At 36.0% G+C, this 25,634-nt stretch overlaps 1 protein-coding gene across 3 annotated transcripts; it reads right to left on the reverse strand.

Moving 5' to 3' along the window:
• Positions 1 to 2,672: 2,672 nt before the first annotated feature.
• agpat3 (1-acylglycerol-3-phosphate O-acyltransferase 3) lies at positions 2,673 to 22,030 on the reverse strand. 3 transcript variants are annotated; one of them, XM_017303683.1, is made up of 10 exons: positions 15,931 to 16,386; positions 9,586 to 9,643; positions 8,989 to 9,220; positions 7,181 to 7,350; positions 6,920 to 7,081; positions 6,035 to 6,188; positions 5,852 to 5,954; positions 3,982 to 4,057; positions 3,703 to 3,877; positions 2,673 to 3,576 (listed from the first exon to the last, which is right to left on the reverse strand). In XM_017303683.1, exons 3-10 carry the CDS (start codon positions 9,164 to 9,166, stop codon positions 3,488 to 3,490), a joined length of 1,107 nt encoding a protein of 368 aa, XP_017159172.1. In that variant the 5' UTR covers positions 9,167 to 9,220; positions 9,586 to 9,643; positions 15,931 to 16,386; the 3' UTR covers positions 2,673 to 3,487. The 3 variants fall into 3 exon arrangements, with proteins under 3 accessions (XP_017159172.1, XP_008401476.1, XP_008401471.1); XM_008403254.2 differs by lacking the exon at positions 15,931 to 16,386 and adding an exon at positions 21,795 to 22,030 and having other exon boundaries at positions 2,674 to 3,576; positions 3,679 to 3,877; XM_008403249.2 differs by having other exon boundaries at positions 2,674 to 3,576; positions 3,679 to 3,877; positions 15,931 to 16,383.
• Positions 22,031 to 25,634: the final 3,604 nt, after the last annotated feature.

Genomic DNA, 25,634 nt, shown 5'->3' on the forward strand with positions numbered 1-25,634 from the left:
ATTTATTTAAGGAGGAATACTAATAAAAGCAGCTACGCACAGATCTAGTTTCTAAAGGACATTCAGATTTAGCTTATTTACATATGAATGTGTCGCATATTAATTTAGTGAAGTTTGTGGATGCGTCATGAAAAACAAAGGTGAATGAATGTGACTCTGAACATGGGTGAAGAAGCTGCGCTCCGTTCACCTGCATGGCTGCGTGATCATGCAGAGAAACTCAGACAAAGCCAAAGAAATCCAGGGAGTAAGAGTTGCTTTGTGATTAAATCCTTTAATAATCTCAAGTGTTTAAATGGAAGAAAACATAAAAATAAAAGCTGTAGAAAAATAAAAATAAAAACAAACAGTTGATGCAAGAGGTGCAACTAACGGGGAGAATTGGAGATTTTTCCAGCGTGAAGTGCCAATAGCTGGGCTTTAATTTAATGTTCTTTACATTTAAAGAACAGATAAATAAAAACACTTTTGGACTTTTTTTTTCCCCCAGAAACCTAAATTTGATTATCAAGAGTGACAAAATTTGTTGGGAAAATTCATATCATTTCTGGTTATGATAAAGAGAGATGTAAGACCCTTTTTAGTGGCGTAAAAAACCTGAATTAATCACAGGAAGCTGCAAATTTACCAGATACCTCATGTGGAATTGGAAAACTTAAAACAATTTTAAATTCTAAATATTAAAAAATATAAATGCTAATAATCAAGCAGCACTCATTTATTAAGGGCCTCAATTAAATAAGTGGTCTATAAACTTTATTCGTTGTGATAATTTAGATAAAAATGGATGTTTCCAGTATTTCAAAGATTGGTGGAAAACATTAACTGAAATTTTAATTTATTTGTAAAATGTAATTGTTTTCAATATTTACCAACTGCATGTTTAACAAATAGGAATATTTTTTAACAAATTCAAATTACATTTAATGTTTTTCACATCGAATTACGTTTTACAAATGATTGAAATAAATTCTAGATAAATATACCAAATTTATCCATGTATTTATTCATTTGCACACAATTCCAAATTAATCTAAATTATCACATGTATAAATGGTGATTTAGGATCCATTTATTCTTTACATTGTGTGGTCCTTTTGATGCCAATTAAGGCTTGCATGAAATCTGTTTATAGACGACTACGGAAAGAAGAACTGGACGTTTCTCTGCTGAAAACAATGATGCTTTGCTTTCAAAATGTGGAAACCTGCCTGCAATTTTATATTCAAGAAATCAAAATCTTCCTATAATGTATTCAACAGTGATTTTTATTCAAACACAACCAAAGAGTTTCCTAGAAATCATCTGAAATTATTTAAAGTGGATAACAAAAGATTTTTCTATAAAAAAACAACTCAAGAGATTTAAAAAAGTGGGTTTGATGCAACAAAAAACCAACTTCCTATAAGTCATTTAATCAAATAAAGCAATTTATCTTCTCTTACAGATTGATTTTTTATTCCTAAACAAAACAAATAATTCCTTTTTTGTCCACTTTGAACATTTAAAGTGATTTTTTTCTCCCCAAACAAAACCATCCCAAAAAGAAATCCCTTCAATTAACATCTTCCTATTAGTCCACGGTTTAAATGATTCAGTCATTTTGCTAATTAACTCCTCCTACTCCACCATGCATTATTGTAATGACAGGAATGAAGGGTGAAGATTTAAAACATAACAAAAGTGGCGTTATGCGTTTCAAAGGGAGGTAAATAAGCAATCCCTTGCCTGAGCAAGCTTGATTTAAGGCAAAGGTTAAAAATACTCCTACTGCAGTCTATGCTAACAGCTGTGTGGCTACATGAAGACAGTTGGTGACCTTTGACCCTTGAATCTGCTGCCATTCATGTTCCACCATGAGCTGCGTTTCAGTGTCGGGGTTCGGGGGGGGATAGAAACGGCACATTTAGGAGGTTGGAGGTCGTCCGCCTTACATGTCGGTGAGAAAAAAAACTCCTACGTGTGGAAGTGAAATCTGGTAGGAGAAATGGAGGAAAAAACGGGAAGTTTGTGTTTTTAATGAGGGCAGGTTTCCTCGGTTTCACATTGAGAGCCCTTGCTGCAGCTCAGCAGACACCAGCCCGTCTGAGAGACCAAAGTCAGGATTATAACTTTATATTTAACACAATTTTTAAAGAATTTCCAACTAAATTAACGATTCATTTCACTTTAAATAGATTACAATGAAGAGGATGATTAGAGATGCACCGAAACCTCCCTCTTCAGTGAGGAAGTGGTTACTGAAGGAAGAAAACATAAGTCATTTACAGAAATTGACTTTTGTTTTTGGCAACATTTGTTTGGAAAAGTTTTGGAAACCTTTAAGTTTTACCTAATATGAAAAAAACATAAAATCTTACCAAATATGGTCGGTCTAGTTTCTGGTGCAAATATCTTACTACACATTTAAAAATACAAAAACTAGCTTATTAGAAGAAACTTTCCAGCAGGAAATAGCAGCTTGTAAATATTTAATAGTAAAAATAAATACATTAATTTCTAAAAATATTAATGATTTTATTTTACCTGTAACATGGAAAACATGTAAGTTATAAGGTAAAGAAAATCCTCCAGTGGAACCAGTACTCTCTTGTTTTTAATCAATATTAAGGAATTATTGATTTAATATACGCAATTATATTTTGGTGAAAAGTTACTTTTAAAGTTAGACTTGAAATATAAAAACAGATATTTGCACTAGAAACTGGACCAAAAATGCTTGGTAAGATTTTGTGTTTTTGCAGCGTACAATAAGGTGACTGAGAAATTACTAGCACAGAATGCTTAAATATTAGAAAACTGTTTCTTTTGACAGCAATTATCTTGTTATTATGCTTCAAAAACACACTTTTAATACGTTAATGTTCTTAAATCAAGAGGTTGGATGTTGGGTTATGACTGGTGCATCTCTAATTGTCTTTTCACCTAATTATTTCCCATTTTTTTGGATTCAGTTCAATAATTTTAGCCATTTTGTGGTTTAGTTGTAAAAATCGGAGCACTGTGTGCAGCAGGCTCTGAGCTGGTTAAGGAAAGCCAGGCTGGGCCGAATGGCACCGATTTCCATCAGAACAAGGGGAACGATGGATCCTGGTGTTGGGAAGAAGCAGTGCAGAACAGAAATGAATCGATGTGGATCAGGACATGTTGCGCGAGCTTCAAAGGAATCAACAGCTGACGGGGAGTGCGCTTGGCTTTTAGAAAATGACCTTATGATTCTTGTTTAACGGACTTAATTGGGAGTTTGGTGAGTTTACAGTACTGGATCTCCCCCCCTCCTTGTAATCTGTGATAAACCAGAGAGCTTCTCGTCTTCTTCTCTTCCTCTGCTGAAGGCAGGATTATCTTCTCTGTTTTTGACTCTGGTGTTGGTTTTGTTTTCACAGGTGGGCCTCCTCCCCGGCCTGCTGACGGCAGGAGGACGATGGAGTTGGGCGGGGAGTGAGACGCCGCGGTGAGACGAGCGCGGTGGGGGGGGTCACACAGTTTACTTTTGTTTCTTGGCCTGGTTTCCGTAACTGGAGCCTGTTCTCTTAACCTCTGTGACGCCGATGAGACGGCGAATAGCTACTGAGGCTGACAGAGGACAAAAAGAGAAACAAAGAAACAAGGGTAAAAGAGGACATCAACATGAACACAGTTGGATTATATTTTCCAAGTGGCGCCCGTTGAACCTACCGATGATGAGGAAGGTGATGAAACCGATGATGAGGAGCGGGGAGCCGCTGACGACAACACCACATGCAAATTTGATGAGGGGCGACAACAGGACGGTGGCCCAGAACAGGAAGTTGAGCAGCGTCCACGGGCGGCGCGGGGGGATGATTGTGGGTCCGGGGAACTTCCCTTCCTTGTTGTACTGCTCCTGTAAGGCGTCCTGACACACAAAGCAAAAGAAACAATGCATTCAATACACAAAAAGACACATAACCACTGAAACATGCATGAAGGAGGTAAAGATCCAGTTAGGTTCCATCTTACTTTCTCCTGGTACAACTTGTGCAGCCAGTTGGCACACTCCTGTTCATCGTCCGGAATATCTTCCACAGAAAACCGCCTGGATGGGAGAACGTCAGCGGTTAGAGGGATTAAAGTCAGAAATAAAAAAAAATAAAAAAAATCGTCACATTAGGTGTCGATTTATCAGAGCCAATTTCCTTAACTTTGGGAGATTTGTCGATACTTTCATGTTATTGATTCCAGTTGGAAGTAAATCTCTAACAGAAAGATTTTGTTTTAAGTGACAACATTTAATAATAGGGCTGAAACGATTCCTCAAGTGATTCGAGTACCTCGATTATTAAAATTCCTCGAGGAAAATTGACCTGCCTCGAAGCTTCGTTAATTTATGTTTTATCATTTAGCGCACCGTGTTTCAGCCGGAACATTATTTGCGTTGCGCGGAGCTCTGACTTCCGCCTCTGAGTTGTTGACGGAAGCTACGTGTTAGCGGCATAACGTCCAATCTTCAAGTTCGGCCCGCGGGGATTTTWCTGATTGGTGATAATTCCGGGTTTTCATCGTTTTTGTGGGACCAATAAACATCCTTAAAATGACCGGCGCGATGCCGGGAGTTCGGCAACCTTTCTGCTCCGGAGCTGCTGGTTGAACGGCGGGAAGAAGCTGAGGAGGATTTATACAGGTAAGCAGAGAGACTGAACACGGCGGGCGGCTGAGGGTTGATGCTTACAGGGTAAGAACAGCTTTACGGACGAACCGCACAGTAAACTTATATCATCCCGGTCTGAACAAACAGGAGGCGGAACATGGCTGGTAGATGAGTTTCTGAACGGAGGAGCCGTAAATATCCCGTATTGCTCCCCCGGTCTACAAAAAAATAACTGGTAGGGAAGCACAAATGTGGAAAAAATAGACTGATGTTGATATCCGATAGTAACACTGGTGTTATGGAACATTTACCAATATTTTATTTCATAATTGTTTTTATCCGATTACTCGATTAATCGTAAGAAAAATCTATAGATTACTCGATTAGTAAAATAATCGCTTACAACAGCCCTAAATAATAATAATAATAATAATAGGATAAAATACCTCCATCTTCAACTTTGCGGACCTTTTTCCTTCGGTAAAAGAGTTCCAGCTACAGGCTCAACACATTTTATATTTTCTACCAACTCCTGATTAGTTAAACAAAGAAACTGAAATCTGGTTCCGGCTTTTCCCTAATGTCTTTTGGGAATGTTTAAAGTTGACACTTATTTATCAGTTATTTTTGGAATATCCCAATATTGTGGAAAAAAAAATATATATATATATATATACATATATATACACACACATCAGTTTTAGTCATTTTTGTCATCTATTCTTTTTGATCTTACTGAATTTCGTTATAGTTGCATATTAAGAGGAAAAGATTTTCTTGAATAAATATTACTATCTCCGTCACTTTAATTTTAAAATAATTTTTTCTCTTCACCTTTAATCATTGAGATTTATTTAAAAGTAAATGTTTGGAAGAAGTGCAATTTTTCCCAGATCTTGAAAATGATCAAAGTAAATTTAATAGTTTTAGACTTTTGAGAAACACGTGGTGTGCAGTGTTTGCTTTCAGCCAGCAGAGGGCGCTCTGCTAATTCATTTAAATCCCAGAAGCTAACTGACTCGTCTTTCCCAACAAGGAAATCCACGTACTACAGACACTTTTATGCATTTCTGTCTAATTTAAGTTAAACAATCAGTATTGATGTCGTTATGAATGGATTTCATCCGTCTGGAGTCATTATTATGAACCCATTAAGACGCTGGAGTCCAGTCAGCTGATAAAGGACACAACTGAATCATTTCCTCATGTTTTATTAAGATAGAGAGCATAAAATGAACTCACTTAACACGCAGGTCAGCTTTGTATTTTTTGCCGTTGACGATGTCCAGCAGAGTGGGAATCTGGTTGTCCTTGAAGTTCAGAGTCACATCATACACAGCAGTGACTGAAACAGAGTAAAACGAAGTGAGAAACAAAAACCTGTGGGTTTTATCACAGTTTGTGATGTTTACTGATGCACTGCACCTGTGCCTTTCAGACACTGCATTGTGGTGGTGAATCCTTTGGTTCGGGGCAGAAGGTGATACTTGAGCTTGGGGAGGCCTTTACTCTCCGCCACCTGCATGCTGATTTGGTGTTTCTTCTCCGTGAAGCGGGTTCCTTCACAGTACAGCAGAAACTGTGGAGGCAGAAGCTGAACTTATACACAAAAAACATCAAAGTGAAGGATTGTGTGTCCTCTTTTCTCTTGTCCCATTTAATCTGCTTAGTTGAATTACAGATCAAATGCACCTCAGTGAAACATGAGGCTAAAACAATGTCGCCACCCAACCTCACAGGACCACCAGAGCTGACAGATGGAGGGCAAACCAACTCAATTCTGCCCGACTTATCAGGGGAATAACGTCTGATCTGGTCCAAATAAAACTGATGCTTTTAAACATGCTGAGAAAGAGACTGATGCTGAAAACAAAGCAACCTGCAGGAACAGGGTTTCTGCAGGTTAAATTTAAGACTTGAATGTAAAATGTATATTTCTTTTATATTTCAGACACCCACGAAGATGCGTTTGACAAAAGAGCAAAAAATTTAAATTTTAATGACTGGATAGGGAAGCAGTCGCATGGTTGCACACAACTTTAACAGAAAACATGGATTGAGTATCACAACGAGCATCACACACACGACACTGTGGCAAAACTTATTTGCAAGTTTTGAGAAAACTGGAAATGTTGCAGACCAACCACAAAGTGGTACAAGACGTGCAGCGATTACAGAGTCCCACAAAAATAAAAACAGTTGTCCAATATAAAATGTTTATTTTTTCTATGTATGGAAACTTATGGCCCACCTGTACATCTAAAATGAATAATAAACCGTCCCAGTTCCACATGCCACCACAGCACTCACCCACATATATTCAGGATAGTCTTTGAGCCTGTCCAGGCCTGCAAAAACGGTTTCTCTGTCCTCCTCCCACTTTCTTTTGCAGAAAACGATTTCTAGAAAGTACCAGGTCCAGCCGATCAGAGGCACCTTCAGTAGCTCGTGTTTGGCCAGCACTTTTGAACTCTAGAGGCAGGAAAGAAACTTTTACAGTTAGAACGATGTCAAAATAACCACCTGAGTTTCCTGCCAATGTGTGTAGACACAGTCTGGAGCTCAACTGACCCCTAAGACCCCGTATCTTTCACACATGGTCCAGCCACACAGGAAGTCGATTTCAAAGTTGTGGTTGAGGATGATGATGACGTGCTCCTTGCCGAACTTGTCCACCGTAGCCTGGTCGGTGTATAGGGTGCATTCTGTGCCCGACCACCACTCCAGCATCATCACCAGCTCTAAAAATAAACAAAAAACAATGATTAAATTAAACAAACATCAAGGTAAAATGTAAAAAAAATGCTGAATCTGTTCCAGTGTTTAAGCTCGCCGTTTCAAAAATATCTGTCAGGGTTTAGCGTTAGCAGCTGAGACACACAGTCTGTTGTGGAAGTAGGTGAAAGTTCAGCATCCAGCCTGGTGTCTGCTCTGTCACGTGTGCAGTACATAAAGAAACTCTGCTGCTCCTTACAGATGCAGAGCCTCACACTCTTTTTCACATTTTATCACATTAGTGTATTTTATTCATCTAACATAAGATGACGTGTAATTGTGAAGTAAAAAGAGTTGAGCAGAAACAAAGTAGAAGTGGTGTAACCCATTTCTTCACTTCCGATACGATATCGATATCGCAGCTATGAGAATTAGCCAATACTAATCCGATATCAGCACAAATCATACACACTTCTACTTATTTTGTGGTGTGGAATATTCGAAAATGCTTTATCAAGTGACATTAATCAGATAACAATAGTCAACAACATTAGGCATGAGTACAACTAAACGCTGACTTGTTTTTTGCCCGATATCGGATCAATATCCTGTATCAGCAGTCATTTTTTCTCTGTACAAGATTCAGTTCAGTTTTATTCAAGTCCTGAATGGGCAATTCATGTTGCAGTAATTTAAAAAATACACAAAAAACTAAGGGACAAACTATCAAAGACAATAAAGTGTGCCAAAATAGACATCAGATCTAAATCGATACATAATAGGAAGAGTACAGCATTTTATATCATCAACCAACAGTTACTAATAACATCAGTAATAAATGGAACAGAAAACTGAGAATTTAAAAACACAAACTGTTATGTATTTACACCCAGCTGCTGTCTGAAAGCCTCAGAAGTTTGTTGGAGAACAAATATCATAAAAACAAAGAAACACAGCAGACATGTCTGGGGTAAAATTAGAGAGAAGTTGGAACTTTGCTTGGGTTGCTAGGAGACGGGCTGGGCTGGCAGTGGTTGCTAGGCAACGGTGCAGTGTGACTCAATATTCAGGACATTTTATAAAACGGCTCATTTTCCAGACACCACACGGTAAAAACACAAAATCTTACCAACTAATTTTGATGTAGTTTCTAGTGCAAATATCTTAGTACACTTTAAATAAGACAAACTAACTTAAAAGTAACTTTTTTAGAAAGATGTATGCTTATTTTAAGTAAATAATTCCTTAATATTGATGACATATTGGCAGATAAAATAACTTGTAAAATGGAAAATATTTGTTATAAGTGAAATAGTCTGCCAGTGGAACTAGTACTTTTTCCATCAATACTAAGGAATTATTTACTTAAACCAAGCCTCTGTATCCTGTTAAAATGTCACTTGTAAGATAGTGCACTTGAAATAAGACAAAAGAAAGATATTTGCGTTAGAAACTAGACAATAATATCAAGATTTTGTGTTTTTGCAGTGCCAAAAACCAGCTGGGTGTTTTTTTAAGAGCCTGGGCTGCTATTACAAGCAGTTTAGACTCAAATGGATGCACAAAAATGTGCAAAATGTGGATTTTGCCTAATGCTTCCACAAGGCTCTGTATGGCATCACAGTGGGTACAAACGTTACGCAGCAGGAGTTTGAGGTACTCACGACTCCACAGAGAGTAGGAAAGCCTGCAGTTGATTCTGCGGTAGAGCTGCCTGTTGATGGGCCAGAGGACGCAGGTGCAGAGCTGAATGAAGTTTATGATGAGGCCGCTCACCACAAACACGAAGCCCATCAGCAGCTGCAGGATGAACAGGCTCTTCAGGTAGGCCAGGAGAGCCATGGCTGAGGAGCCTGTAGGGGCTGAGCGGGCTCCTCTCTACACACCACCACCGACCTGGACACAGCACAGAACCCAACTGTACGTTTTACAGCCTCTCTGGTGTTTACACCTATATTAATAACCAGTTATTCAGGTTCTTTTATCTTTAATGCAAAATTTATACATTTTTTGTAAGGTTTTGGCTTAATTATTGCTCTGAGTGTGTTCTTTCAGCAAATTGACTTTTGTCTGTGCTCCAGTTAACGATTAATCGATTGCTAAACTAGTTGGTGGATAATCAAGTAAACTGATTAATCATGATTAAGCCAATTAATCGTTTCATCCTCAGTTTAAACTTTAATAAAATACTGTCAACTTAAAGATGTTGCTTTGATTAACTTCAGGCAAATGTAACATTTTCAGAAAAATGATGTTCTTACCACGGTGGAGTTCCTTTACAAGCCGCGTTTACACGGCCCGTCAGCCAAAACCACGGACCTGTGAACAGACAGCAGATCAGAGAATGAAGGGACACCATTAAGACAACAGTGATATTTATGCCAACTGCTTCTCTTTTCCAGAACGGGCTACAAGACAAAAGGACTTGAAGAGTGAGTAGTAAGTAGGTTTGTTTCATCATTATAAACCTTATTAGGAGACACAAATATATTCATATGAAAAAAAAAGTATTAAAAATACAGATAAATAATATAAAAAGATAGTGGATGTTTGTGTACTTGGATCCCCATTTGCCTTTCCCGTAACAATGTAGCCATTATTACAAAAACAGTTTCACACCTACAAGACCTACAAGATTGTTCCTTCTTTTTTACTTTGTTTCAATAAAATATTGTATGCAGGTTAAATGAAAGGACTTCCAATAAAATTACAGCTCCTGATGACGTTTAAACTGACAATTTTGTTTCATAGTTCAAACGGTTTAGACAGAACTGCACCAATACGCTGTTGCTTTAAAACCACAGTTAGCATGCTACAAGCAGTTTCACACAAGAGCTAATAGACACCGGGATACACTCTTTGGTCGTTTAAAAGTTTTATTAATATTGTGAAAACATGATAGTTTTACTGGGGATTATGCTGTGAATTTCATAATGTAGCACTGGGACTTGCAGCAATAAAATAAAAGCAGAGGTTATTCATTTTTGTATTTAAGCTGCTTGGGCTCTGAGGTGAAGAGATCTGAGCTGAGGAAAAATTTGGTTTTATGCAAAATGTTAAAATTTTCTGATCATTAGAGCGCCTCAAACCCAAAACATCCATATTTTAGAAACCAATTAATTGATGATATGGATTCTGGTTTATTATGGTGATGAAGAATAAGACATTATGGCAGAAATAAAGACTGATTTTATGAGCAGATAATGTCCAGCTGCAGTGTTAAGTGACTTGCACCATAAATATTCGATCAATTCAGTAAAAGAATGATTTAAAAAGCTGAAACATTTGTTTAGAAAAGCAGGCAACACACAATAACAACAAGGGAAGATTTTTATTTGGTTTTTTAGGAAGCAATGTAGGTCAAATGTAGAATTACAGTGTGTGTACTGAGGTGACTACACAACACACAATCCTGAATGGACTGTTCCCACATCTGCAGCAAAGCCCATTAAAGTGTAGGTTAAGCCCGTTTTAACGCGGTTCCGACCAACATTTCTAATCTGCTATCTGTAGAAACCCCACAGTTCCTCAGGGACGCTCCACTATTCTTTAGGGTTTGTTATTCCACCGCAGCTTAAAGTGGAAAGAAAATTAAATCCCAAACACTATTTACAGGAGATCCTTTTCTCATATCCTACATGGATTACAAAAAGGTTTCAAAGTGCTTAGAAACCCACTGCAGTCCTTTTTGGATATAAATCCGTCACTGCCATGAGTTAAATTTAATACCAGCTACACCTGAGCCGTTCGCAATAAATCAGACATATTTTAAAACAAATGCTGCATTTTTTGAGTGTTTAACAAGTCACACAATAAAGGCCTGTCCACATTGTGAGCAACAAGTCACAACTTCCTCAAATGTGTGAAAATCAACCAGCAACTGTTTGGTTGCAGTCTGAAGTGTTACGCAAATACTACAAGTTTTCAGCTCTCTTTTATTAACTGGTGTTTATTCTTTAAATAACGTTTTGCTAGAGTTGCATTTATTTAGTTTGAGGGCAAAGTAAGGTAAAAGTAAAATATTATCTATTAATTCTATTGTAACCAAAGGAAAACAGCAGCAGCAACTTTTAAACACTTAAGTAGACACATTTTACATTTATAGATGCTGTGAACAGACCAGAAAAGAAACGATTAATCGTGATTAATCGTCAACTAATCTAGTAATCAACTGATTGTTAACCGGCGTACGTAGTCTCAAAACAAAAATAAAAACATATTCCGGGCAGAAACTGTACAATGTATATATACATTATGCATTTAAAATAAATATATTTTAGCTTCACCTGGTTCAGATTTACTAAAGGAAAGTTGTGTTATTGCATTTTAGAAAATAAATGTTTATCTTCTTATTTTAAAAAGGAATTAAATGTGTTTATTTGCATATTTTGCTCTACGCCCAAGTGTTTTAATGAAAAATCTGTAGAATGTTTTTTTTATCCCATTAATCAATAAACCATCAAAACAATCGACAGATTAATCGTTTACTAAATTGTTAGTCGCAGCCCTGGAACAAAGGCAGCTTGAATTTAGGCCAAACGGATGTTATGAAGCCAGACTGTTGCAGGTAGGAGAGAAGTATTTTCCAGCGCAATCAATCCCCTCACACACATACACACACACACACACACACACAGCTGCGTTCAAACACACAGCATTGTGTTGGTTTCTGCACTGAGAGTTCATTATCAGTTTAATCGAGCATAAATATCTCAGCATGATTCTACAAAAGTGACCTTTGTGACAATGATGATTATATTACGAAACATTTTATCTTAAAAACCAAGGAAGCTGGTGATTAATAGACGTATACTAACATAAGGAAGGTGAGGAAATAATTTACTACAACCAGAATGAGGACAAATCAATTCCAAGAACGGCAAGCAACCTTAAAAGATGAGTTTAAAACACATTATTCACTAGAAAATTCACTGGTTTCTGTAAGTTTCACCAATTTAATGAAATCCAGAACTTTCTAAAGACCAAAATTACACAATTTTCAGACCCGCATGACTTATGGAAACCATAACTTGTATTAAACTTGCTTGATAATTTAAGAAAGTTACATATCATTTTATTAAATCTGTTTTTTTGCTAGCTCCAACAGACTTCATATCGGCTATGCAACAAGTTTAAACCAACCTACAGATCAACACTCACAACTATAAGAACCAATTTTGGATTTGATTATCTAAATAGGCCAGTTTCAGTGCTCTCTAACGTACTTTTCATAAGATGGCAAAGTTGCTCCGGTGTGTAGTCATGGCAACAAGGCGTTTTTATGATTGGGAGCAGATGATTAGCATCTCAAAAGCTCAAATAATATCTGAAGTCCAAACTGAAAACATGGACGCAGAGCTTTCAATCAGAGGCGTTTTAAGACTTGTTGTGAGACTGACTGCTAGTGGAGATCCTTCCTTCCTCAGCATTAACATCCATCACCTTTTGTGAAATGATCAATGATAATAAAAGTGACTATAAAAACCATAAAGTCAGAGACTCACAAAAACAAATATCGTGTGATAAAACTGATCAGTTAGACCAAATTAGTACACCAGATACATTGTAGTAATAAATAACATCCAGGTTTATCAGATTTTTACAATCAGGAGTAAAATTTCTACTTCGTTGTTGCTCACCGTCCACAGTCAGTCGCTGTCGCTGCGTTTCATCTCAAGCTGCCCTACAGAAACTGTTTGCTGCTGCGACATGCCGCGCTGCAGAATGAGGCATTTCCAAATAAATCATGAACTTTGCTCTCATTCCTCTTTCTACAGACACTCCCTTCTGGTCCTATCAGTGTTATGCCATACACAGCACCTACACAACACTCAGCTTCACAGACGGCTTAAATAACTACTCTACTAAAACCAGAATGTATTTAAGCTTAATAACGTCATTTATACTCATTGAGCAGCTCTGCAGTGCAGCTGTCTTTTGTCATCAGTCAACAGAACGGAGTAAAACTGGTTCATTTGTAAACAAGAGCTTATCATATCAGCCTGCTCCACTCCTTTACCATAACAGAAACTTCACTTCTCGTTCTACAGAATATCTCCAATGTTGTGGTTTTTCCACCACAAAAACAACCAGATAGTCTCGTCGAGGAAGACCTCACATCATGAAAACAGTCCCCAGCTATGTGCAACTGTGTGGGTAATTATACTTATCTGCTTATAATCAGAACAAACTGCTATACATAGAGCAGCCATACATATTAGATAAAAGCCAGCAGTTTGGAGCAACAATCCAAACAAACAAAAAGTCAGTGACGTTTTTTCCTTTTACTTGATCAAGACTGTTAAGATTTTCATTTTGACAATTCTCCCATAATTTTAATTTGTTCTAGTCTGCATCAATTGGGTCATAGTAGAGAGTCTTTTCCTCCATATTTCATTATAATGTCCATTTTACCAGCTGCTAGTAGTATTTTAACCAAATATTTGTCCCTTTTTGTACATTTCCTTCAGATAAATTACACAGATGTAATGTTTCTATGACTCTTGCAGCCAAGTATTTTCAGTAGTGAATTATTTAACACCAAATTGGTGTTATTGCATCACATTTCCAAAAGATGTGGGTAAGATATGCCTGTAATTTCCCACAATCTCACCAATGAGGTAGATTTTTACTTTTGAATAAAAAGAGTTTTATCTGAGATTTTTATATTAAATTCTGATTCCCGATTTTCTTTTACGTGTTTGGTGTGAAATTTGTTTATGATCTTTTTATGCAAACTGGATGTGATTCTGACTTTACTTTCTTTATATGGGTTATTACTTTTACCTCAGAGTTGAAGGTTAATTAAAAAGCTAAATGAATGAATGAATGATGAGAATCTGAAAAGATTTAATAAGGAACGTCAACATCCTGTGCAGTTTTGAAAAACAGACGTGTTTAAACCTGTCGCAATAAGCAATTAATCAATGAGGCTCAATAATTTCCATTCTGATGATTAATATTTTGTTTACCGAGACTTCATACTCCATTTTATTTATTGTTTCGCTTGTGTGTGGTTTTCATTTCCATTTATTGTTTTGCTTGAGTGTGGTTTTCATTTCCATTTTATTTATTGCTTTTGGCTGTTGTGTTTTATTTTGAATATTCCAGATTCAGTGTTTATTGGTCTATTTGAGAGGATGAACTTGCATTATTGTACCATTATTAGTATAAATCGTCTCAGAATAATATCATTTCTGGGACAATTTATCACCAAGTAAAAGTAGCTATTGACAGGCCTGGTAAGGGTAATTTTATTTATAGAGCACATTTTCAGCAACAAGGCAATACAAAGTGCTTTACAGCAATTAAAAGGAAATACAAACAAAACAACAAACCAAAGGAAAGAGCAAAAGAAGAAAAATAATCTAATGTCGATCTGAAGTATGTAAACTAGATACTGGATGTGTTATGGGTGAAAAAACAAAAACAGGTACAGGTGGTTTGGTGTAAAAATATGCTTGGATGGACAGAATGAAAACAGGCCCCACTTGTGAGGCTGGAGGAAAGATAAGTAATGCTGACTGGGTTAAAGCTGCTTAAGGCTGGGAAGCTGCTCTGCATCACCTGAACACTAAAAATAATAACCTGCATTTCTACCAACACCCACTGCCAGAAAACACCAACAAACCAGAGGAAGAGTGAGACACTTTGGAACTGGTTTGATTTTTTAAAACTGTAATTAGGTCCGTCACAATAAACAAGTAAATTAATCACATGATAAATTAAAATCAGAGGTGGGCAGAATAACCAAAATTTATACTCAAGTAAAAAAGTATTTTAGTAAAATGTTTATTAAAGTACTGAGTAACTGATGTTATCATTTGATATTTAAAAATTACATGATCAGATAGAACAAACTATAAAGTTAAATGGAAATGTTTGTATTTTAAGGGTAAAAATTACAAAGTAACAAAATCAGGGATTTTTTTTTTCCTAATCAGTTTCTATCAATAAAAAAAACTTATGAAACTTTAACAAAACCTGCAGGTGTGTCTGTCTGGTGAATCTGCGGTTGAAACATGCTTGCTTTTCATTCAGTGGGAAAAAAATCCAGAAATTTTACTCGGGTAGAAATACTTCATAATGAAATTACTCAAGTAAAAAGTACAGCATAGTAAAAATACTTTTAAAAATATATTTTTTTCAAAATAGTTACTCAAGTAAATATAACTGAGTAAATGAAACCAGTTACTACCAAACTCTGATTTAAAAAACGAGTTCAATAATTTCCATTTACAGGATTTATCATTTTCCTCTTTTTATCAAAAACTAGCAATTTTTTGGAAAGACAAATTTCATAATTCATCTTATGTATTGCTTCTGTTTTATTTATTTTGAGCAGGTCTTCCAGTTGCAGTGTCCAATATTCATTAGCTTTTAAAGTTTATTGAATGTGTTTTTTCATTATTATGCCAACACTATTGCATGACTTGAAAATGGTATCTAAACAATAATATTATCGTTTATCGCAATAACTTTTGAGATCATTTATTGTCCAGAAAAACTTGAAAAAAATGACAAGATGTTCCAGACTGCCTTAAAAAATATGCAATAAATGACATTTTCCTGCATGAAGCCAATCGACCCGTCTGTGCTGAACTTACCAGTAGACATAGTAGGCCATGGCCATGAACACCATCGCCCCACAGATCCCAGTGAAGATCATCACAGCGCTCTGGTTCAGCATTTTGGCTCTTTGTTTGCCACCAAACTCAAAACCAAAGTAAATAATGTGAAAGTAGAGGCCTGCGGAGAGCAGCGGACGGTCACAGGCTGGCCTGATTCATAGCCATGATAATCCCAGAGCAGGAAAAACGGGAGATTATGATGATGACAGCAGAATACAGCCAGATCCCAGGACCTGACGGAGGAACTGCTTGATCAGCGTGGGCGCCAAGTAAAGCGTTACCCATCAGCAGCAGGGAGAAAAGTCACCAAAATAAACGCACCTCCATCATGAGAGGAGTGAAAACCAAATTAATTAATATTTGGAGGATCGTTATGGATGGTTTCCTTAAGGAAGGCAGCAGCAGCTACACATGTACAGTAAGCAGAGTCTTGGATTCCCAACTTCTAATCCAGTGGATCAGATTAGCGCTGATTACCAGGCTATGTGCACCCTGAATATGTCACATTGCATTAACATCAACAGAACCAGACAGAGTTCTGCTCTACAGGAAGCCGATGGGATCTGTTGCGGTACAACAACCACTCAGTATGGATTCCCTACACAAACATCAGCTTCTGATAGGGCTTATCGTATCGCTTATCATTTATCGTGATGCATGTATTATTATCATGATAAATTCCAATTATTGATGTTTAAACCCTCACAAAACTGTCTGTATTGTTCATTTAACCACTGTATTTTCTGCACTGGATCATTAATGAATGGTCCATTTTCTATCTTTTTTCATATATAAAGCACACTATAAGGCGCATTAAGCGAAACTAAACAGGTAAGTCAGTCAGTCTAAGCAGTATTTGCAATTGTGGAGCTATGATCACAGAGTGCACCGATTGCCGTTTTCCAATCAGTTAGATCAATTAACAAGCCTGACCTGCCGATTCAGATTATTATCATATGCAAATTTTTTTTAAAAATGAGACTAAAATACATCTCAATGCAGAACATGTTGCCCAATGAAATCCCCAATGCTGATGGCAGCAAACACAATCCATATTCCTAAAGTATTTTTTAAAAGCTACATTGAGAGCTGAAAATAAATTGCACCAATCTGATGGTTGAATAACCTAAATAATAAATAAATTATTTGTTGTCAATAATTCAATAATTTAGCAGCAAAATTGGTTTTGAATTGAAAATGTTTTGTCAATAGTTTTTAATTAAAATGTGATTAAATACAATTAACTTGACGACAATTTTTAATTAAGTCCTTCCACTACTAAAAATAAAATCCCTCCACAATTTAAAATGTGAATTAAAGCTAAATATAATAGCACTTTGCTCATTATGGTTGAATAACCTCAATAACAAATTGAAAAGAAATTTGTTGCCGAGCTCATATGCGTATTTATTTAATAATTTAGCAGCAATAATGGTTTTCGAATTGAAAATGTTGCTTATTTTGTTGATAATTTTTAATTGAAATGTGATTAATTGCTGATTGTGCAATTAATTTTTAATTAAGTCTCTCCACTACTGAAAATAAAATCCCTCCACAATACTGAGTTTGAAATGTGAATTAAAGCTAAACATAATAGCACTTTGCACCGTATGGTTGAATAACCTAAGTAAAAAATTGAAAATAAATTTGTTGTTGAGCTCATATGCGTATTTATTCAACAATTTAGCAGCAAAAATGGTTTTTGAATTGAAAATGTTGCTTATTTTGTTGATAATTTTTAATTAAAATGTGATTAATTACATATCATCATGAACTATTAATCAAGTCCCACATTGCAGAAAATAAAATCCCTACAATGTGAATTAAAACTAAATATTTGCACGCCGGCATGCTTGCGTGTTTGTGACAGAAACCTCTGGATGTTTTTTTCCTGGTTTTTATAAGCCGGCGGACAAAAACCGTCACAGCAGGAAAGTGTTAAAGGTCACAGAACCGACCGGAGGCTCAGCGACCAGAAGCAGATAAGAATACATTGTGATCAGTGGAGAGTGAATTCTGCTCATGTCTCACTGCATTAGCGCACCGCCCTGAACCCAAACCACCTCAAGGAATACTGCCGTGTATTTTAGGGCTGCACTTACACGACACCAAACGTTTCCATCGTCGGAGAGTAAAAGCAGAGAGTTTTTAGTTTCAGGGCTGCAGACAGACACGGAGCAACAAATCAAGACGGATTAGAGACAATTATACACGCAATGTCACAAATAAATACATTTATTTTGCTACAGTCATTTTAAATCTATATGCATTTTTCAGATCTAAATTACATACTTATCTAGAATTAATTTTCTCTTTCTTTGCAGTTTTCACCACATTCTGAAGATTTGCAAACAAGATAAATACTTTGATATAAAGACAAAAATGACCATTTTATCTTTGTTCCCTTTATTCAAATAATAATAAAAAACTGCACTTTTACAACTTTCTTTTGCATTTTAACCAGTTTCAGCTTAAGCAGTTTATCAATTAGAGATGTTTTGTCGTGATAATTTTTATTTAAAACTGTCCACAGTGTTGTGATTGATATTTGTGCTACTTTCTTCACTGTTTGTTCAATGACAGCATCAATAATGCATGTACAATGCTCAGTTTAGTGACATAAATCCCACATTTTTTATGCGACGGTTTTCTGAAGAAGTGTATTACAAATGAAGATATTTTTCAGGAGTAACAGCCTAAAAAAAAAAAAAAAAAGGTGATAATTATTCATTGTCGATTTTATCAACATTACCAGCAAATATCGTGATAAAAGTTTGCATCCATATCACAGAACCATGATTTCTGTGTTATCTACTGAACACCTGACTCTAATGAACAGTGATTAACAGAAGCTCTTGCTGAGGTGATAATGCAATCATCTGGATCAGGTGGGCTGAAGGACAGGTGGATCAGGATTGATAAATGCGTTTCTAGTACAACTCCAATTGTTAAGAGCTACGATCTTACAACTTTTAAATCTGAATCAAATGTCTGAACTCTCACATCTACAGGTTATTCAACTTTGCAAAGCCCAGTCATGCATTAGACTCAGGTGTAAAAGTTGCAGGATATCAGCTTTCTAGGACTGGACTTGAGCATCTCTCGTCTACTAAGTCCAAAACAAAATGGCCCTCTTTTTGTTTTGTAATGAAAATATTGAAGGGTAAACTGTTAAACTTAACATGTGACGTGGCAAATCAGTGTAAGAACAAATTATGTCAAAACAAATCAATCTAAAAACAAAAGTCCACAACATGTATAAAGCATATTTTAGGGTGTTTTCCCACCTGATAGTTGGATTAGGAACCAAAATTGCAACATTTGTCACATTTTTCAGCTAATGCGGTTCGTTTCCCGCTTTCTCACCGCACTACAAAACAATCCAAACATTTTAAAAACCTGTTCCCCTCCTCGCCTGTGGGGGCACTGCACCAAAAACCACTGAAGGAAATGACAAAACCTCTGAAGACTACTACAACTTCCTACTTCACAAAAGGTACACAAAAAAATGGAGCAGTGTGAGATTTCAGCAGTTGTAGGATTTCTCGTCTTTTGTAAAAGAGAGCCAGGCTGTCATGTTTGTTTTGGTTATATTTACCCAGAATGCTAGAACTAGAGTCCAATTAACGTGGACCAAACAGGGCTGGTGGGAATGAACCCTAAATCTTTGTCCTTCAAAAAAATGCATTTCACAAATGCAAAAAACCCTGTATGTTTGAAAATAACCAACTCTAAAAACGCTAAAAGTATGAAGCCATGATAAAGCTGACTGATACCAAAACTATTAAACTGTTTTATCGCTTATTAAATAAATAGATAAAAAGAGCCCCATCTATTTGAATCCGCGTCATTCCTGAATAACATCAGACATGCAAATGGTCAAAGCTAAATGGCCTTGCAGTCCTAAAACACGATTATAACCTCTTTAAAGCCGCCTCAGCACTTTGCGTGGATGAGACCACACTAATAGGCTGTGCAGTGACAAATAACACCGGAGGATCCCCAAGTGCCTCGTTTCTGTTTTGGGGAAAGCGAGAGGACTAATGGCAAAAGGGTGAAGTTACTGCTACAAGTACAAACAGCTAAAGTCGCTGTCATCATTCAGCAAACTGCATTAATGAAAGAGTAAAGATAAAGTCTTATCAATGTTTATATACCTCAAAGTCTTACAGGCCAACACTGAGCTTGATAGGAGGATCAATGGGTTACTACTACGTGTCTGCATGGGAGTGAACTTTGCACAAACACGCTTTGCAGAAGCTTTAATTTGAACTTGCACATTTTTCTCAGCAGCAAAACAAAGAGTTACTTTTCAAACGTTGGTTCATGGCACAAAAAACAGGCTGTTGGATGTTTAAGAGCTCAATTAAACAAAACTGAACATGCAAAGACCAAGAATTTCACAACCTCAGGATGGAATAAAATTAATGTTTCTCACAATTAAGCTATTTGAACAACAAGCCATTTCTAATAGTGTCATTTTCCTACTATATGCTGCAGCCTTTATGCACATTACCACATACTGTAAATATTACCAAAATTACATGTGCATTAGCCAAAAGAGATTAAAGAAAAGTAATTATGCTTTAGGTAGGAGTGTCACAATAACACATTTTGCTGGATGATAAATTGTTCCAGAAGTTATTGCGATAAACGATGTTTTTTTGAGAGCATTTTCAATGGTAATAGCACAATAATGCAAGAACGCATTCTCAAAGATCAATAAACTTTAAACTCAAAAGAATATTTTACACAGGAACTGGAAGACGTTTTAAGTATCCAAAATAAATAAACAAAGCAACAAATAAAATTAATTATGAAGTCTCTCTAAATAAAATTATCCTTCAGAAAATGTGTAGCTGAGACCAATTCACCAGACTGAAGAGTTTTATCATCTAGTTCTTGTTAGAAAGAGAGAAAAGTGAAAAATATCGAGATTGTTTAAATTTATCTTGCATTTAATTGACCTTTGGCTATTGTGACAGGCCTAGCGTTGGCTTTCCAAATGCAAATTAATCAGGAAAATCTGAGAGGAACAAACACTTCCCCATCTAACCTGTAGTATTATAGTTTCTGGTGCAAATTATTTTTCAAAAGTTGCAACAAAACTGCAACTTAACACTGTGCATCATAACATTCTCCTACAAGTCACAATATTGCTTTTAGGCAAAAAAAAAAAGCCTTAGTTTTAAAATATGACATCCCAGCACTGAACAATGCACTGGTTCATGCAGAATGAAACGAACTCCAGTAACCTTTCTGCTGGTGTGAGTGTTGCAGCATAGGTCACTAGTAAATATAGCCTGTCATGACTAACTGTGCAGCTCCAGCTTTACAGCATGTGTCTCTAAACGTAACGCTGCGCCACGACAGCCTTGATAAACAGGGTAGCACTGACAAAGCTTATCTTATCACACACACATGGCTTACTGCGGTTTGAGTAAATGAGTAGATAACTCACAAACTGACTTAAAAACACATGACATCCGTTTGTCAAGAAGAAGAAGAAAAAGAAGAAGAAGAAGAAATGCCACATTATCGCCATTATGTAAATGAATGAAATCTGACAGCGGAACTCTTAACATAAAATTGCTGCAACTCAGGAGAAGGAAGCTAGCGGCACATGCTAGCATGCCAACTTTGCTAAATTTATGTCGCAACCCACAAAAAATGTTTGAAATGACTGACGGAGAAGTTGTTTTATTTATCTAATATCTGATAATAAATAGCAACTTTTCCCACACTGACTGCATTGAGTCTTAATTGTAAACTGGAGCTAAGCTAAGCTAGTTAGCTGCTGCCATTAGCAGCCGGAGTCAGTAACGGACCCCTGCTCTTACCTGCAGGAGAATCAGTCTGGAGTCGGTGGGTTTAGCGACACTTCCCTCCGCTTTTTGCTCCCTCCGAGGGCGAAAAATGCATCTGTAAATGAACGCTGCGTGCTTGCTTCTCCTCTGCTTGGAAAAATATGCAACAAAAATGAGTTGGAGTGACCGGATTTAGACGAGCGCTATTGTTTGTCCGTAAAAGCAGCAGCAGCACATTTCCTCAGTTGAAGGTAGCTGCTGGTCCCACATCCGGTCCAGCCCCTCATTAATTTCCACCGAGATCGATACAAAACTCCGGCTGCGGACCTCTGCAGGTTCTGCAAGCCCAATCACAAGGAAATCAGCCCAGTTTTGTTAGATTTTATTTGATTGTTATTGGTGAAAACTCCCCTGTACGCCTCATTCATTCAGCACAAATAATACTTCAACTCCATATAGTTTCTGATTTATTCAAATGTGAAATTATAGAAGAAAGCAAATCTTTTTATAATATTCACAAGACTAATTAGAATGCACACTAGAAACTAAAAAAATAGATGTCTAAGCTGGACCAAGGTATAATCGAACAAAGCTTCAGGGTCCCAAAGAGTGCTTGACTTTTCCCAAACAAATGTATCTTGATGCATTACAATATATTTGAAAAGTTAGTTACTTAAAAGTTAAACTAATAAATTATTATACAGACTGACATATTTAAACATCTTAAAACAAAGAAGGAGAGTATTTTCTTAGAAAATTATTTTTCAAAGCACATAGTTTGAAGAATAATGATGAAAAATCAAACAAGATTAGTTAAATTTAAGCTACCCCTTTTTTTTTGGATTATACATATTTTTTAACTGACAGTTATTAATCAGAAACAGTCCATAACTTTCTCCATAACCATTTCTCCATGTTAAGAATACTTTTTAATGTGGATTTAAAAATAATCCACATTTATCTCTAGAGTCATAAGTAGTAAAGCTTTGTTTGTCTTTGTTTGTTTTACACTGTGATGAGAAATATTGCTGACTTGATTTTCTTCTTAAGGAGGGTAATACTCTAAAGCTCTTTGATAGGGAAACTGTTTTTAAAAAGTATCAAAATATGTTATTGAAAGGTTAAGTGGAAGGATAAAGTGCTGTGGAAACTGATACTTTAAAAAGGCCTGTAAAGCAAAAACCATTCAATAACTTGGATAAGACTTTGCTTCTTTAACACGTCGACAATGTCACAGTTTGATTGACTGAAAGCAGTACTGATGCAATAATTCTTGCAAAATGAGCCAAGTAACCAAGTAATGAATATTAAATCTGCAACACAAGGACATTATTGTGCATTATTGGTCTGATTTAATATTCTAAATGCTGGTTTTGTTTGTCTTCAATTAATATATTTTTCACATTGCTCTAGTCCAAATTAATCTTTAAAAACATAATTTTTCTAAAGTTAATTACTTAAACACATTAACTGTTTCAAAATATTCTAACACTTGTAGTTTAAATGAGATGAGATATTTAGTGGGTTTTTCTTCTTTTTTCTTCGAAGTTGGATTCTTATTCACGTCTCACCTTCAGCCCCCTGCTGGTGATTATAGAAAACTACACCTCAGATAAGAGAACAATAATGTAAGTTTTCAAAGTATCTATATTTTAACCAGAGTTTTTAGTAGGAGCTAGTTCCATTTGCCCAATTACATTTACTTGAGTAACTTTTTAAAAGAATACTTTTAAGAATACTTTTAAGAGTACATTCTACCTCAATGTTTTTACTTTTACTTGAGTAATTTTATTATGAAGTATTTCTACTCAAGTAAAATTTCTGGATTTTCTACCCACTGAATGAAAAACAAACATGGTTTAACCAAATATTCGCCAGACACACACCTGCAGTTTTTGTTAGAGTTTCATAAGTTTTTTATTGAAAGGAACTGATTTAGAAACATTTTTATTTTCCTGATTTTGTTATTTTTATTACATATATTAGTTATTGTTATTTTTGTTCTTAAAATACCAAAATTTCCACTTAACTTTGAATTTTGGTTCATCTGATGGTGTAATTTTTAAATATTAAATGATTAATAATTTGATCAGTTACTCAGTACTTGAGTAGACTTTTTACCAAAATACTTTTTTATTCCAACTAGACTTATTTCTTGGATGGCAACTTATTACTTTTACTTGATTAAAAATAGTGCTGCTCTTACCTGAGTATCATTTTTTGGGTATTCTGCCCACCTGATTTTAACAAATGTTGCTTTAGTGCAATGCTTTTTGCATGTATCCTTTAAACCGATGAGATTTATTTCTTGCAAACTCCTAATAAATAAACAGTTTCTGCCTTGCTGCTGTGCATAGTGCTGCAGTTGGCCAGACGTAAAGCCCTGCCAGGTCACCTGGGCTAATGCTGGCTGGTCTTATTGTGGATAGTGCTGGCGAAACAGAACTGTCACCAGGCTCTCATCACACGACAAAGAAACCGTCTGGCATGACAACTAAGGCTTCCTTACCTGGAATAGATTGGTTTAAGCTTAATAAAAAAGCATACTTTGGTCATACAGATGCAGTCAGAAGTTTAACAATCCCATACTAAATATGTAATGTAAATTTCATGAAATAAACAAACAACCCAGAATTTGATCCACATTTATGAATTTGTGTTTTTACTAAATAATTTATGATTATCCATAGATGTTTGGCTAACTTTTCTTTGAAAAAAAAAAAAAGAATTTGTAGTCGATCACTTCTGGCATCATTCTTGCTGGATATTTGATCATTATTCTAATCAGGACTGAGACCTTGAGTCAAAAACTCTTATTAGTTTCCTCGGTTCAACATTCGTTACATTTTCAGCTGCTGCGGTTTGTTTTCACGCAGTCAAATTAACCAAATCCTTTGAAAAGCCTGTTTCAGATGRCAGTAGCGCTACATTAATGGACGAAAGATGCCGTTAAAATCTAAACAAGTAGTAGATCCCCTCCTCGCCTGTGGGGGCGCTGCACCAAGAACCACTGAAGAAGAGTGAGTGAAGCTTCCTTCTTAACAAAATGTAAACAAAATAGAGGAGCGTGAGATTTTAGCGATTGCAGGATTTCTCAACTAGATATTTCTTCCACTTTTATTGTCTCTAATATGAAATCAGTCTGTCAAACTGAAATTGCTGGCCATTTTAGAGTCATAAGCTAACAGAGCTGTGATAGTTTTTGACCCTAAGCAGTGTTGCTTAAACTTTTCGAATCGAGGACCATTTAGCCTAAACAAACACTGATGAACCACCTAACTTGAAATTACCCTGCAGTAACACATCTTAATATATGCAACCAGAAATTAAAATAACAATCTCATAACTCTCTTACTGTTGTCGTCTTTGTACATCTTAATGAGAAGTGTGGTTCTGTTTTGTAAATGCGACAACTAAACCATGTTTCAGTCATGTACAGATTCTGAATGTGTGGATTCTATGCTTTCCAATGATAGAAAACATGTGGAAATAAAAAATAAGTTGTGTTGCTTGCATTTTTATTTTAGGGCTATTTGTAATTTACAAGCATACTGAAAGAAAAATAGACTTCTTTACAATTAAATATAAAAAATACCCACAATTTCTGTCAATTGTATTTATCTATTGTATTTATTTGACGATTAAATATTTTTTTATGAAATAAAAATAATAGCTGTTGATGTGGGAAAAGCATTAGCTAGCAAAGTCGTAAAAAAAATAAATTCTCACCAACTGAGACTCGTTTATGGCATAGAGCCGTTGAAAAGAATCGACTCGCCAGTCCTCTGGATTTATCCCTGCGGTTGTTTTCTTTCCACCAGTATCTTCTGTTTTTCTTTTGAGTGACCTGGTTGTAAACCTTTTATCCATTAT

The sequence above is a fragment of the Poecilia reticulata genome, linkage group LG2 (assembly GCF_000633615.1).
Source record: "Poecilia reticulata strain Guanapo linkage group LG2, Guppy_female_1.0+MT, whole genome shotgun sequence".
In the NCBI taxonomy this organism is placed as follows: domain Eukaryota; kingdom Metazoa; phylum Chordata; class Actinopteri; order Cyprinodontiformes; family Poeciliidae; genus Poecilia; species Poecilia reticulata.